General features: G+C 35.2%; 1 protein-coding gene across 1 annotated transcript in view; it reads right to left on the reverse strand.

Moving 5' to 3' along the window:
• The window catches only part of LOC145690909 (uncharacterized), a 70,250-nt gene extending 69,239 nt beyond the window's left edge, over positions 1 to 1,011 (reverse strand). Inside the window, exon 1 of the mRNA XM_081766337.1 lies at positions 493 to 1,011. Coding sequence (XP_081622463.1) covers positions 493 to 851 — 359 coding nt within the window. The 5' untranslated portion in view covers positions 852 to 1,011. The remainder of the gene's footprint in view (positions 1 to 492) is intronic.
• Positions 1,012 to 17,339: the final 16,328 nt, after the last annotated feature.

Genomic DNA, 17,339 nt, shown 5'->3' on the forward strand with positions numbered 1-17,339 from the left:
CCCTCCGGAAAAATGAGGCTAGACACCTTTGAGCTAAATTCTAAGTAAATACACAAACGTCCATAGTTTTTGTTCCAATATAATACATTCCACGATTAAATTTGGAAAATATTAGGATAGATACCATTCTCACGATTTCTTATTTTACATAAGTCTCTATATAAATAAAACAATATTGTCGAGCACGCATATTTTAAATACGTGCAAGAATTAGGGAGAAATGTGTAATCAATAATAAAGAAATAATTAGTTCATCAAGATATGAACTATATAAGATTTGTATGAGTCGTACCGATCTTATTTTTATTTGGTATACAGCTTGTTTATCTGTGCCATGCAATTTCCAAATTGTAGATTACCAACTTACGTTCGAGATATCCCCCATACCTAAATATTTCTCGTGAAGTATTGCTTTTAACAAACAAACTTTCCGAACGCGTGTAACCGTATTATCAATCTGAGCAAATTAGTATATGAAAAATTGAACATTACCTTTCTGGGCGAAATGAATTTAAACTTTTTGTTGTTAATTGTTGGGAGTCATTAGAGTACGATGCGCAAGTCTCCTGAACCACTATTTTTCTAGGCGTTTCTATATCCCTTTCAAATTCAGGATCTACTGCTAATTCTGATTTCACTCTATCAACGTTTAGTTCCACATCCAAAGAACACATAGCTGTATCCTTGTCCATTGTTTCCTCTCCTTCCGTTGTGGATAATATTAACTCTTTCTTGTCAGTCATCAGTTCGTGTGTCCACCCTTTCCCTTCGAGTGGATCTTCCTGAGGTAAGTCAAAAGCAATTTCTTCTTTGCACGAGAATTCCAACTTAACAGACGCCTCACCAGCCATTGTGAATTGAAAAATAAGAATTTAACACTATTCTTATACTTCCCGTATATTTTATGTTGCCAGTGTTAATGAAAAGATTTACAAGATCGTTCACAAAATCAACTTTATATTTCCAATCTTCTTCTGTAGTTGCTTATTTCCTTAGTCACCAGTGATGCCAATTCCTTCAGAGCCGTTTTCCCTTCACAAGCTTTAGAATTTCCATTTTCCGGACAAAATTTCCCTTCATCCAAACTGTTCAAGTACTGTATTTAGTAAACGTATTTTTAATCGTTTTCGCTTCCACCTTCTCACCCCAACATTATAACCACATACAAGCAGATACCTGACAGCCTTCCTTTGAGCTTATACAGAATTTGAACTTGATTTGTTGTTTAGGTATCTAAGGCGTCGCGATGGAGGAGGGAAAAGGATATGGAATGGTGTAGGTCAGGACCTATGTTAAAAGTGCAATCTCTGCATTTGCCTGATGTGACTGAGGAAAAACCCTATAAATACCTCGATCAGGACGGACAACCTAAATAAATCATCAAAAATATAAAATAAATAATGTAAATTTAATTTTTATCCTAGATATCATTATAGATTTTAATATTAATGTAACCTAATATACATAGAAAATATTAAATATATGTTTGGTATGTACTTACTTAAGAACAGCATTCCCATATTTACTGAAACGAATACGAACAGTTACAAAGAAAACTCTAGCTGCTACTGTCTTTGGCTGTACACGAGGAATGTTCGTAAGCACAATACAAACTAAATCAAAGTTTAGAGATGCGGAATTCTTAAGAATTTATAATTCTGTGCGCACAGTCACCAGAAAATTTGTAAACTTACACACACACACATACACATACACATACGCATTATTAGCGTCATTCTAAAAGTCTGACTACTGCAGGAAACATATGTTAGTCGAACTCTTTAATATGGCACTAATCACGTTACAAAACGACTCTGCATAAGGCCCATTCAATCTATAAATGACTGAAGAGAGGTTCAAATTTCCCTGCAATATTGAGAGATTACAAGCAATTTCTCTTTTTCCCTTTTCTCCAAAATTTACTCAAAATTTCCCTGCGCCAAGGGAAATTTCCCTTCAATTGGCATCACTGTTAGTCACGATCGCTCTCTCGGCAATTGTTTGTTTTTTTATAGCAGCCAGAGGAAAGTCAAATGGAACCCGGATGTATACTGTTTTAGTTCAGATTTCGTTCAAGTGAGATCTTTTGTCGCCAGTGTAGCTCACTCGAACGTACCGCTATTCTCGTGTTTCAGAAGCTATCCATCCATCTTTATCGGGGAATAATTTAGTTTCCGGGGGTGGGATATAATCAGCAACGAATCATATACAATCTATATATCATTCGATTCAGCTTGACAAAACAAATCGATCGGTACCAAATTTAGCTACTTCCGGTTAACCACTTCCGGTTTACTGAGCTTAATTTTGTTCCCGGGAGTGGGGTAAAATAAGCAACGAAACATATATAATCTATATATCAATCGATTCAGCTTGACAAACCAAATCCATCGATACCAAATTTAACTACTTCCGGTTAACCACTTCCGGTTTACTGAGATTAATTTAGTTTCCGGGAGTGGGGTATAATAAGCAACGAAACATATAGGGCCTTATGCAGAGTCGTTCTGATGCCTGATTAGAGCCATACTAAAGAGTTCGACTAGTAATGTTTGCTACAGTAGTCAAGGTTTTTAGTATGACACTAATCACACGTCAAAACGACTCTGAAAAAGGCCCATAGAATCTATATATCAATCGATTCAGCTTGACAAAACAAATCGATCGGTACAAAATTTAACTACTTCCGGTTAACCACTTCCGGTTTACTGACCCTAATTTAGTTTCCGGAGGTGAAATATAAATAGCAACGAAACATATACAATATATACGTCAATCGCTTCAGCTTGACAAAACAAATCGATCGATACCAAATATAACTGCTTTCGGTTAACGGCTTCCGGTTTACTGATCCTTTTTAAGTTTCCGGGGAGTGGGGTATAATCAACAACGAAACATATACAAAGTATATATCAATCGATTCAGCTTGAGAAGACAAATCGACCGGTACCAAATTTAACTACTTCCGGTTTACTGAGCCTTATTTCATTTCAGCGGGTGGGATATAATCAGCAACGAAACATATACAATCTATATATCAATCGATTCAGCTTGACAAAAAAAATCGATCGATACTAAATTTAACTATTTCCGTTTAATGACTTCCGGTTTACTGAGCCTAATTTAGTTTCCAGGGATGGCGTATAATCAGCAACAAAACATATACAATCTATATATCAATCGATTCAGCTTGACAAAACAAATCGACCGGTACCAAATTTAACTACTTCCAGTTAACCACTTCCGGTTTACTGAGCCCAATTTAGTTTCCGGGAGTGGGGTATAATCAGCAACGGAACATATGCAATATATATATCAATGGATTCAGCTTCACAAAATAAATCGATCGATACCAAATTTATCTACTTCCGGTTTACTGAGCCCAATTTACTTCGCGGGGGTGGGGTATAATCAGCAAGGAAACATATATAAACCAAATATCAATCGATTCAGCTTCACAAAACATATCGGTCGGTAACAATTTTAACTACTTCCACTTAACCTCTTCCAGTTTACTGAGCCCAATTTAGTTTCCGGGGGTGGGGTATAATCAGCAACGAAACATATAAAATCTATACATCAATCGATTCAGGCTGACAAAACAAATCGATCGATTCCAAATTTAACTGCATCGGGTTTACGACTTCCGGTTTACTGAGCCAAATTTAGTTTCCAGGGGTGGGGTATAATTAGCAACTAAACATATACAATCTCTATATCAATCGATTCAGCTTGACAAAGCAAATCGATCGATACCAAATTTGACTATTTCCGGTTTGCTACTTCCGGTTTACTGAGCCTTATTTAGTTTCCGTGGGTGGGGTACAATCAGCAACGAAATATATAGAATCTATATATCAATCGATTCCGCTTGAAAAAGCAAATCGATCGGTACCAAATTTAACTAATTCCGGTTAACCACTTCCGGTTTACTGAGCCTAATTTAGTTTCCAGGGATGCGGTATAATCAACAACAAAACATATACAATCGATTCAGCTTGAAAAAACAAATCGATTTGTACCAAATTTAACTACTTCCGGTTTACTGAGTTTAATTTAGTTTCCGGGGTGGGTATAATCAGCAACTAAACATATACAATCTATATATCAATCGATTCAGCTTGAGAAAACAAATCGATCGGTACCAAATTTAACTACTTCCGGTTAACCACTTCCGGTTTACTGAGCGTATTTATTTTCCAGGGATGGCATATAATCAGCAACAAAACATATATTTAATACAATCTATATATCAATCGATTCAGCTTGATAAAGGAAATCGATTTGTACCAAATTTAACTACTTCCGGTTTACTGAGTTTAATTTAGTTTCCGGGATGAGGTATAATCAGCAACTAAACATATACAATCTATATATCAATCAATTCAGCTTGAGAAAACAAATCGATCGATACCAAATTTAACTACATCTTGTTAATAACTTCCGGTTTACTGTGCCTAGTTTAGTTTCCAGGGGTGGGGTATAATCAGAAACGAAGCACATACAATCTATATATTAATCGATTCAGCTTGGAAAAACAAATCGATCGGTAACAAATTTAATTACTTCCGGTTTACCACTTCCGGTTTACTGAGCCTTATTCAGTTTCCGAAGATGTTGTATAATCAGCAACGAAACAGATACAATTTATATGTCAATCGATTCAGCTTGAGAAAACAAATCGATCGATACCAAATTTAACTACTTCCGGTTAACCACTTCCCGTTTAGAGTTATAGAGCTACAAATATTACGCCATATCTGAGTAGAAAGTGTCAGATGAAAGAACCAGTGTGATACAGCTGTTGATAGTTTCTTTGGTTTCTGAGTTTTCTGTAAGTAAGTTTTCAGTGGAGTAAATTTTATTCTTAATGAAGTTCAATTGTTGTCATTTTGCATTCTGAATTTTGGCAAATGTCGATGATCATTTTCGTACAAAGCAGAAAAGAGTTGAAGTGTTTTGTACGTTGCTACAACATGTGACATTCCAAGGTGCCGCGAATACATATATGGAATACCAATGGGGTGATAAACATGGAATAGTAATCCATAATTGTATCTCTCACGATTTTCTTCTATTTTTTCCGTTTTCTTTTGTATCATACAGATATGCCTACATCCAAAGAGAAAGACTGTCATCTGAAACAATGGGCAAGTAGCCATCTTAGAGGTCAGAAGTAGGCCTAAGAAAATGACAAATCTAAAAAGGCGAAATATTATATAGAACGAAAGGCGATATTATAGGCGAAATATTATTGTTCCCAAATCTACTCTATTTAAGCTTCAAATAAAAATCCGGACGTTATACTTCAGGGAGCTGGAAAAACAAAACTTGGACGCAAAACTGTATTACCTACAGAGTTGGAAAATCCGCTAATTAAAATTAGTGAAATATTTATTGCTAATGGAAAGAATATATTATATATTCACGAAGACTAACGCTAAGAATATGGTAGAAGAGGTCTAAAACTAAATGGCTGATAAGTCCTGAGCAAGTAATACCAGTTCGAAATCCTAGAAACAGTTAGGCAGCAGAGGAAGAGAAACAGAAACAGTTGCAGTTTTGACATCTTTAAAATGTAAAAATGCTCTTCAGCAGAAGGAAAGAAGCCCAACAGACAACAAATAGAAAAATAAAATGCAAATAATAAACAATACACGTATAGGACAAGGAAAAAAGTACAAATGAGCGCACAGCTACCTCAACATATCGTGAATAAAGTAACACACTTTTAAAACGACACAGGGAGAGTTCTTCCAATTTATCAAAAGAATGTAATATCAATTTCGAAGACTCATCTTTAGACTCTTCTCAGCCATACGATGAAGTTATCCCAATAGTCCTGATGCAGAATGTTTTTTTTTTTTTTTTTTTTTTGCGGTGGATAATTCCCACAAGATAATCATAGAAAGCAATGAGTGATGTGTTTCATGTGTGAATTACGATGCCACGTCGAATGCTTTGGATATGAACGAGGATGTTGTTAGCTTGGTGAGTTTTGTAAATATATAATTACAAGTATTCTATATTTAGACCGGGCCGCGGTGGCTCAGGGGTAGAGCGTTCACCTCTGGCGCTTGGGGTTCCGGGTTCGATCCCAGCCCCCGCCAAGTGAACTTTGTGGTGGACAAACACCGTGTGCGTGGGTTTTCTCGGGGTTCTCCCGTTTCCTCCCACTTTCTTAATTCCACCATTTCACTCATTTCTCATAATCACCGTCTCCTTTAGCCTAACCGGCATAACCGTGGGACGTAAAACTCAAAGATTTCATTTCATTTTTTATATTTAGACCCATTTACTTAAACATAAAAAATCACATGTTATCAGTAAATCATTGCTATCTATCTTACGCTTATTCATGTGACGATTGTAACTTCTTAGTGTTGTAGTAAATATTCAACTTGACGTTCTGAAGTATATTTTGCTGATATTTTCAGTTTTGGTGACGAGTAATTACTTAATTAGTAAATTGTATTCTATATTTGTATCCTTTCCTTTAATATGCAAAATACGAATATATTATTATGTACGTAAATTAAGCAAAAATGTAATATGTAAATACATAAATATTGCAGTCTCTATACATAGGATTCAACCTTTTGATTTGTTCTTCTTTAGGCCGTGGAAAAACTTCATGGGACATTTTTCTGACATTGTCCTTCTCTACAACTGTAACAGAAATTTACATCTCCGTGATAATATCTTTAAAAACCTACCACCGATTCATAATAGTTTTCTTTCCAGATTTGCCAACCTTGTTAGGTATGCGTTTCACAAAAGCGGTTATTTGGAAGAAAATTCATCTGCGTTTGAAAATCCCGTAACATTTTGTTTCAAAGATTCTGCAGCATTTTACGATTTGTTTACAGTTATTTCTGTCATAAGCGTACGTGATGTAAACGATGATTATACATTACACATTTCTTTTGCGGAATATGCTTGTTGTAAAATGCTTTCTTGATAAATTCATAATTATAACAATTGAGGACATATGAAGTTCTGGCGTAGTGAGAGGCGGATGTATCCCAGAGCCATTTTCCCAGGGCCTGCCCCCCAGTTTTCAGAGTGTCGAAAATAATTTAAGCTATTATGTATATATTTTTGAAAGTTTATAGTAAACTCATGATATAGTTAACATAGTCTAGGGTCTGGCAGGCCCCCCAGTTCTTGCCTTCTAGATCCACCACTGGGCAAGGGGACTCACTTTAAATAAGCATCTCTAATAATGAGAGGTGCAGAGACGCATTTTAATCAAGCATCCCGTTAAAGTACGTAGAGAAAAGAGTTTCAAATCGGTCAGCAACTTCTTGCGGAAACCCTGCCAACTATTATTGTTCCTCTCTTACTACAGAGCATTTCAAACCAAGATGACCTTTTGTAATTGTAACCACCGTATTGGACCCGGGATTTTGAATTTTGTAATTTTGACGTCAGAATCTGCATGAGCTGTTCTAAATCCCCCTGGTAGTATGTTTTCTTCTACATTAAATGATTGTTTTCTGTCTATGCTTGAGACAACCCCTACCGTTCAAAGGGTGATTCTTACTCTTAAACCAGCACCTTTGCCCAAATAAAAAAAATACATGTCGATTATTTTTCGATGTTCTACAAGTATGCAAGTTTCATTCAAATCGGTGAGTGACACTTCCGTAAGTCTCCTTGTCAGTATTCACTCATTACTCTGGAAGATTTAAAATAATACAGATTGTTTTTATTTCTAAAGAAAATAACATTTCCTGTTATAATTCGTCATCTGAAATAACCTTGAAAATTTTCATTATTCTTTAAAATTAATATTAAATATTTAGATGAACAATTTCCCATAGGTTTGCAATATGATATGGCATTCTTATTGGCAAAAAAGAAGTAAAACAGCACTTACGGTATTACAATATATGAAACGCGAAAGTTCAGCAGGGGCACGACTGTTCTCCATTCCTTTAATAATAACTGGAAAGCCGATAACTGCGTCGCCCTTTTAATACTTGCTACGTTGTAGATAGAAAGAAATATGACACCTCAACAATATACTTGTAAAGAACTTTGAACACAAATTCTTTTCTTTTATTTTTCTCGTCTCGTGTAACAGAAGTCATTTGAAATTTGGCGTTCTGAGTAGACACACTGAGATCGAAAATTGTCTAGTTGTCAGCATAATAGTTTTTGTGTGTTCATATATTTAGAAGAGTTTACACACATTTCTGTGTTTTCATTTGGTGAATTCGTTAAAGAAATTTTGATCGATTGTACTAAAATAAGTCTTTTCATTATGATACTGAAACAGAAAGGACTGTCAAGCAATGAAAGAAGTGTGTGGCATTGGGAATCTGTATTTGAGGGGTTGCACCTAATGAACTTTGAAAGGAAAATTCCAACAGAAAACTTTGCAAATATAATATGTGAAGAGATTGGAATCATTCCTAGGAGAGGATCGTCTTCAGTGCCTGAATGTCCCAATTGCAACACAAGCAGTCACATGATAGAATGGTCCGAGCCTGCGAAATTACTTGGCTTCCGTTACCATTGTAAACTGTGCAAGCGTAAGTTCAATCCACTTATGAGCACTATATTTGAAGGATCACATGTTACTTTTCTGCAGTTTTTGAAAGTTGTGTTTTGTTTTGTAGTAAAATCCACCAACTCAGAGATCATTAAGTATAACGGACTTTCATCTTCGACTGTGTGTGATTGGTTGAACTTTTGTCGTGATGTGGCCAGTGCTTGTATTTTTAATAGTTATGAAGTTCATGGTCCCATAGGTGGAGATGGAGAAGTTGTTGAAATTGATGAGACTTTCATATATAGACGAAAAAGAAACAAAGGAGGGAACCGAGGTAGGCTTTCAAAAAGTCAGAAACAAAAGATTTGTTTCTTCGGTGGAGTGCAGCGTAGGAAGAATCCTAAGCAAAAAGGTAGAGCTTTCATTATTAGGGTCAGAAACAGAAAAACCGAAACCTTAGATCCTTTGATTGTAAAGTACATTGCTCCGAGGTCAACAATTTACTCTGATAAAGCTACAGTCTATTCTAAAATTAGTCAACGTTTGTATGAAAAAGAATATAAACACGACACCGTTAACCATTCGAAAGGCGAATGGGTTAGAAAAGAAGTATTTACTAATACTTGCGAGAGTATGTGGCGATATCTGAAGCAAAGCATTCCCCAGCAAGCATTTAAGAACATCAAGATGGTTGACAACTACATAGCTGAATATCTTTACCGAAGACAATTTTTTGTAGATAAAAAGTTAGATGCTGGTACTAACTTTCGAATTTTTCTGGACGATATGCTGGTTTCGGAAGAAAGGGATTAAGTCTTGAAAGGCCTTATTCCGATGTAGACGAAGAAGATGTGAGTGAAGATATTACAGTAGGAAGCGATACTGAAGAAAGTGATCAAAGTGATATCTCAAGTGTAAGGCCGTTTCCAGTTCCTGAAATAACTAAAGAAGACATGATAAAAATAAGTCAATATACGTCAAAAGATGACGAGTATTTAATATACAATGGTAATAGATCGCAATGTTTTGTCAGAGACCTAAAGTTGTTAGAAGACAAAAGTTGGTTGAATGATAATGTAATTGAAACTATTCTTTCCTATCGTGAAGAGACGCAGTAGTAATCGCCCCACTTGGTCTCACTTTGGACTTTGACCCCGACCTTTGTGACGTCATAGGTCAAAGGTCAATGACCTTGGCCCAGGGTCAATGACCTAGGGGTACCTAGGACCACCCCCTCTAAATTTTGGCAGGGGTACCTTGGCCCACCCCCTAAATTTTGGCAGGGGTACCTAGGACCACCCCCTTAAATTTTGGAAATTGCCAAATCTAAAAATTTGGTATGGTAGCCTAGGACCACAGTATGTACCTCTAACAGTATTGGGTGTCTATGTCGTTCCCTTTTATGGGTAAAAAATTGCCAAAAAGTCAAATTTCGGGGTTTTTGACCTAATTTATCCCCTTTGATGAGGTGTTATTACCTTATATAGTTATATGGGCGTATACAGGGGTCCATTCCCTTTCATAAGACATGGGTATATTAATGCACCCCTTGAAAAATTTGGGAGGGGTACCTTGGCCCACCCCTTAAATTTTGGAAATTGCCCAATTTAAACATTGGGTATTATAGTATAGGACCCTAATATGTATCATGATAAATTTGGGTGGTCCACCTCATTCCCTTCTAGGGGTACAAAATTGCCAAAATATAAACGTAAGCAATACGTTGTACCACGTGTTTGGTCTTTTGGCCCAATTTATCCTCTTGGATGAGGTTCTATTACCTTATGTGGTTATATGGTTATGTATAGGGGTCTATTCCCTATCATAAGACATAGGTACATTTGTGCACTCCTTTAAAAATTTGGGAGGGGTACTTTGGCCCACCCCTTTAATTTTTGAAATTGCCAAATCTAAAAATTTGGTATGGCAGCCTAGGACCATAGTATGTACCTCTATCAGTATTGGGTGTCTATGTCGTTCCCTTTCATGGATAAAAAATCGCCAAAAATTCAAATTTCGGGGTTTTTTGACCTAATTTATCCCCTTGGATGAGGTGTTATTACCTTATATAGTTATATGGGCGTATACAGGGGTCCATTACCTTTCATAAGATATGGGTATATTTGTGCACTCCTTTAAAAATTTGGGAGGGGTACTTTGGCCCACCCCTTAAATTTTGGAAATTGCCCAATTTAAACATTTGGTATTATAGTACCGGATCCTAACATGTATTATGATAAATTTGGATGGTCCACCTCGTTTCCTTCTAGGGGTACAAAATTGTCAAAATATAAATGTAAGCCATACGTTGTACCACGTGTTTGGTCTTTTGGCCCAATTTATCCTCTTGGATGAGGTTCTATTACCTTATATGGTTATATGGTTATGTATAGGGGTCTATTCCCTATCATAAGACATAGGTACATTTGTGCACTCCTTTAAAAATTTGGGAGGGGTACTTTGGCCCACCCCTTAAATTTTAGAAATTGCTCATTTTATATATTTGGTATTATAGTACTGGACCCTAACATGTATTATGATAAATTTGGGTGGTCCACCTCGTTCCCTTTTAGGGGTACAAATTGCCAAAATATAAACGTAAGCAATACGTTGTACCACGTGTTTGGTTTTCGACCTAATTTATCTCCTTGGATGAGGTCCTATTACCTTATATGATTATATGGTCATGTATAGGGGTCCATTCCCTTTCATAAGACATAGGTACATTTGTGCACTCCTTTAAAAATTTGGGAGGGGTACTTTGGCCCACCCCTTTAATTTTGGAAATTGCCCCTTTTTACATGTTTGGTATTATAGTATAGAACCCTAATATATATTACTATAAATTTGGGTGGTTCACCACGTTTCCTTTGATGGGTACGAAATTGCCAAATTTTAGTACAACCACGTGTTTGGTTTTGGCTCAATTTATCCCCTTGGATGAGGTCCTATTACCTTATATGGTTATATGATCATGTATAGGGGTCCATTCCATATCCCCTTAAATTTTGGAAATTTTCCAATTTAAGCATTCGGTATCATAGTACATGACCTCAACATGTATCATGATAAATTTGGGTGGTCCATCTTGTTCCCTTTCATGGGTAAAAATTACTAAAATATAAACATAAGCAATATGTTGTACCAAGCGTTTGGTTTTTGGCCCAATTTCTTCCCTTTGATGGGGTTCTATTACCTTATATGGTTATATGGTCATGTATATGGGTTCATTTCCTATCATAAGACATGGGTACATTGACGCACCCCTTGAAAAATTTGGGAGGGGTATCTTGGCTCATCCACTCGGTTTTAGAAATTGTTTTAATATAAGCATTTGGTATCATAGTACAGGACTTCAATATGTACCACTATAAATTTGGATGGTCCACATCGTTCCCTTTCATGGGTAAAGAACTACCAAAAATCGAATTTCGGAGGTTATTGACACCTATTTAGCACGTTATATGGTTTATTACCTTTATATGTTTATGTTCCCTTTTAAATTTGGGAATTATCAAATAACAAAATTCGGTAAACATTTTCTAGGACCCATTGGTGTTCCTCTTATGGCCAAATATTCAAAATTTAAATGTTATTGACCGGCTTTATTATTGAATAAGTACAGGATTTATTACTTTTTTCATAAGACACAGGTGTATTTGTGTACCAATCTTAAATTTTGGGAGGGGGTACATTTCTTATTGTCATATCAATAATTGGTAAATGTTCTTTGGGTAAATCATTGTGATCACGTGATCAGTTATTGACCTATGATGGGATTAGGACATTGGTACATTGAAACTTTGTAGGATAATTTGAGAATGCGTCATTGGTATTGATTATTACAGCCAAATATAAACGTAAGCAAGACGTTGTACCACGTGATTGACCTTGATGAGGTAGTGTACAGGGATACATAGCTAACCTTATTGAAACTTATGACTCATAGTCTTAAGGGAATACATGCTACAACACTGGCAAAGTTATTGTTGATGCAATTTGATTGGCTGATCATTATCTTTCCTGCAATCTGATTGGCTGATCACTATCTTTCGTGCAATCTGATTGGTTGATGAGTTTTAAATCTTTGCTGAATTCAGTTTTAAGTTTTGTTTTACATTTAAAAATCTTGTTTTCGTTCAACATTTTGCACTCAATGATAAATATGATCAAAACCGTTTATTTGTTAATCGAATAGTTAAAAACCGGATAAAGTTTGACGGTTAACCGTGAAACGTAAAAATTTTTTAGTTTGAATTTTTTTTTTTGCTTGAAACATTTTGTTTGAAAATTCTTGCTTTCAAATTTTTTGTTTGAATTTTTTGTTTGAAACTTTGGTTTGACATTTTTTCGTGTGATATTTTTAGTTTAAAAAATTTTTGTTTCGAAAGTTTTGTTTGAAAATTTTGTTTCAAAATTTTGTTTGAAACTTTTGGTTTGAAATTTTTGTTTGAAAAAATTTTTTGTTTGAAATTTTTTTGTTTGAAATTTTTTTTCGTTTGAAAATTTTGTTTCAAAGATTTTTGTTTGAAATTTTTTGTTTCAAAGTTTGGTTTGACATTTTTAAAGTTTGTGCACTCATTAGTAAAGAACCGGAACTGTTTAGAACTAAAACCTCTGGCAACATTGTGGTGCAATAGTACACGTCAGAATATGGGTTTGTACTTGAAATGAAAAAACACAATTCATTGAAATGGATCATTTTATTACACTCCACATACATCCATACCAGATAGTGGTTCTGGATATTGTCGATACAATGTATTTTGAACTTCTTGCACTAGTTTGTCTTTAGCATATAATTTTAATTCCAATTGAAGTCTTTTAAGGTCTAATGCAATATCAATTGGTGGAAACTCAATGTCCATTTGATCACAAATAAACTGTTTATCAATACAGTTATGCACCCACGAACGATGTTGACAACCATCACAATATCTAGATACATGTTGTACAATATGCATAACACATTTTTCAAAATAGTACTTTTTCAGGAATATACTTGTTTTGTTGCACACTTCCACTGCATGTTTCGCACACTGAAATACGCTGATGAATTTGTTCCATTCAGTTTGTGTTAGATACACCATGTTGCGAGGGACATGGAATGTACTCTTTTTACGTAACAGCACCATCTTCTCTTCGAGGAGTGTACGCATCACCACTTCATGATTTGAGCCTAATGATTTGACTATGGTCACATTTAGCTCATCATGAAAATAATCGTTCATTTGGTCGATTCGTGAACATAATATTTGCCATTCTTCACAGGTCAGTTGTACACCAAATTGTTCTGCTTTGCCCAATCGAATCACAGGTTCAAATGTTCTAGCACTGATACCAATCATCACATGTTTTGTTTGAAATATATTTATTGGATAATAGCTTGCGAAGATGAATTCTTTATCGTTAGAAGTACACATCTTTCCTCCTGAAAAGCACTTGCTCAAATGATTTCGTGGGATGACACTGTATTTGCTGGTTTATAGTTATTGCTGACGTCATTGGTAAGGAATGTGCTGACGTTTGAATTCATGATTTCATCACAGTTGCTGACGTCATGCCGACCAACCAAATTCATACAACTATGATTCATGATTTCATCACAATTGCTGACGAATCTGGCTGTGTACTAAATTCAAATTGATGACTTCGACCCAAGAATCCTTTGTAACATAAAAATACAGATCCAGTATTTAAGAAACGCAGCAGTTCTACTTGTTTTGATGCTTCCATGGGTAAATATCTTGCTGGTAAAATTATATTCTTATCATTTTCAAGCTTCACTACGATTCTTAATCCAAACTTTGTAGGGATCATTTGGCTAGCTAAGATTCTATAAGGTATATTTTGTTGTAAATCAGTAATCTTGGTAAATGATTTCATCACATCACGTGTGTTTAGAAACTGCAGACAAGTAGCCATGATGATGTTATCATGAATACTAACGCGAACGATACTTATATATGATGCAAAACTGATGACGTTGCATTATCATGTTCTGACGTGTACTATTGCAACATGTTCTGACGTGTACTATTGCACCACAATGTTGCCAGAGGTTTTAGTTCTAAACAGTTCCGGTTCTTTACTAATGAGTGCACAAACTTTAAAAATGTCAAACCAAACTTTGAAACAAAAAATTTCAAACAAAAATCTTTGAAACAAAATTTTCAAACGAAAAAAATTTCAAACAAAAAAATTTCAAACAAAAAATTTTTTCAAACAAAAATTTCAAACCAAAAGTTTCAAACAAAATTTTGAAACAAAATTTTCAAACAAAACTTTCGAAACAAAAATTTTTTAAACTAAAAATATCACACGGAAAAATATCAAACCAAAGTTTCAAACAAAAAATTCAAACAAAAAATTTGAAAGCAAGAATTTTCAAACAAAATGTTTCAAGCAAAAAAAATTGAAACTAAAAATTTTTTACGTTTCACGGTTAACCGTCAAACTTTATCCGGTTTTTAACTATTCGATTAACAAATAAACGGTTTTGATCATATTTATCATTGAGTGCAAAATGTTGAACGAAAACAAGATTTTTAAATGTAAAACAAAACTTAAAAACTGAATTCAGCAAAGATTTAAAACTCATCAACCAATCAGATTGCACGAAAGATAGTGATCAGCCAATCAGATTGCAGGAAAGATAATGATCAGCCAATCAAATTGCATCAACAATAACTTTGCCAGTGTTGTAGCATGTATTCCCTTAAGACTATGAGTCATAAGTTTCAATAAGGTTAGCTATGTATCCCTGTACACTACCTCATCAAGGTCAATCACGTGGTACAACGTCTTGCTTACGTTTATATTTGGCTGTAATAATCAATACCAATGACGCATTCTCAAATTATCCTACAAAGTTTCAATGTACCAATGTCCTAATCCCATCATAGGTCAATAACGGATCACGTGATCACAATGATTTACCCAAAGAACATTTACCAATTATTGATATGACAATAAGAAATGTACCCCCTCCCAAAATTTAAGATTGGTACACAAATACACCTGTGTCTTATGAAAAAAGTAATAAATCCTGTACTTATTCAATAATAAAGCCGGTCAATAACATTTAAATTTTGAATATTTGGCCATAAGAGGAACACCAATGGGTCCTAGAAAATGTTTACCGAATTTTGTTATTTGATAATTCCCAAATTTAAAAGGGAACATAAACATATAAAGGTAATAAACCATATAACGTGCTAAATAGGTGTCAATAACCTCCGAAATTCGATTTTTGGTAGTTCTTTACCCATGAAAGGGAACGATGTGGACCATCCAAATTTATAGTGGTACATATTGAAGTCCTGTACTATGATACCAAATGCTTATATTAAAACAATTTCTAAAACCGAGTGGATGAGCCAAGATACCCCTCCCAAATTTTTCAAGGGGTGCGTCAATGTACCCATGTCTTATGATAGGAAATGAACCCATATACATGACCATATAACCATATAAGGTAATAGAACCCCATCAAAGGGAAGAAATTGGGCCAAAAACCAAACGCTTGGTACAACATATTGCTTATGTTTATATTTTAGTAATTTTTACCCATGAAAGGGAACAAGATGGACCACCCAAATTTATCATGATACATGTTGAGGTCATGTACTATGATACCGAATGCTTAAATTGGAAAATTTCCAAAATTTAAGGGGATATGGAATGGACCCCTATACATGATCATATAACCATATAAGGTAATAGGACCTCATCCAAGGGGATAAATTGAGCCAAAACCAAACACGTGGTTGTACTAAAATTTGGCAATTTCGTACCCATCAAAGGAAACGTGGTGAACCACCCAAATTTATAGTAATATATATTAGGGTTCTATACTATAATACCAAACATGTAAAAAGGGGCAATTTCCAAAATTAAAGGGGTGGGCCAAAGTACCCCTCCCAAATTTTTAAAGGAGTGCACAAATGTACCTATGTCTTATGAAAGGGAATGGACCCCTATACATGACCATATAATCATATAAGGTAATAGGACCTCATCCAAGGAGATAAATTAGGTCGAAAACCAAACACGTGGTACAACGTATTGCTTACGTTTATATTTTGGCAATTTGTACCCCTAAAAGGGAACGAGGTGGACCACCCAAATTTATCATAATACATGTTAGGGTCCAGTACTATAATACCAAATATATAAAATGAGCAATTTCTAAAATTTAAGGGGTGGGCCAAAGTACCCCTCCCAAATTTTTAAAGGAGTGCACAAATGTACCTATGTCTTATGATAGGGAATAGACCCCTATACATAACCATATAACCATATAAGGTAATAGAACCTCATCCAAGAGGATAAATTGGGCCAAAAGACCAAACACGTGGTACAACGTATGGCTTACATTTATATTTTGACAATTTTGTACCCCTAGAAGGAAACGAGGTGGACCATCCAAATTTATCATAATACATGTTAGGATCCGGTACTATAATACCAAATGTTTAAATTGGGCAATTTCCAAAATTTAAGGGGTGGGCCAAAGTACCCCTCCCAAATTTTTAAAGGAGTGCACAAATATACCCATATCTTATGAAAGGTAATGGACCCCTGTATACGCCCATATAACTATATAAGGTAATAACACCTCATCCAAGGGGATAAATTAGGTCAAAAAACCCCGAAATTTGAATTTTTGGCGATTTTTTATCCATGAAAGGGAACGACATAGACACCCAATACTGATAGAGGTACATACTATGGTCCTAGGCTACCATACCAAATTTTTAGATTTGGCAATTTCAAAAATTAAAGGGGTGGGCCAAAGTACCCCTCCCAAATTTTTAAAGGAGTGCACAAATGTACC

The sequence above is a fragment of the Thermobia domestica genome, chromosome 7, assembly GCF_964235325.1.
Source record: "Thermobia domestica chromosome 7, izTheDome1.hap1.1, whole genome shotgun sequence".
NCBI classification, from domain to species: domain Eukaryota; kingdom Metazoa; phylum Arthropoda; class Insecta; order Zygentoma; family Lepismatidae; genus Thermobia; species Thermobia domestica.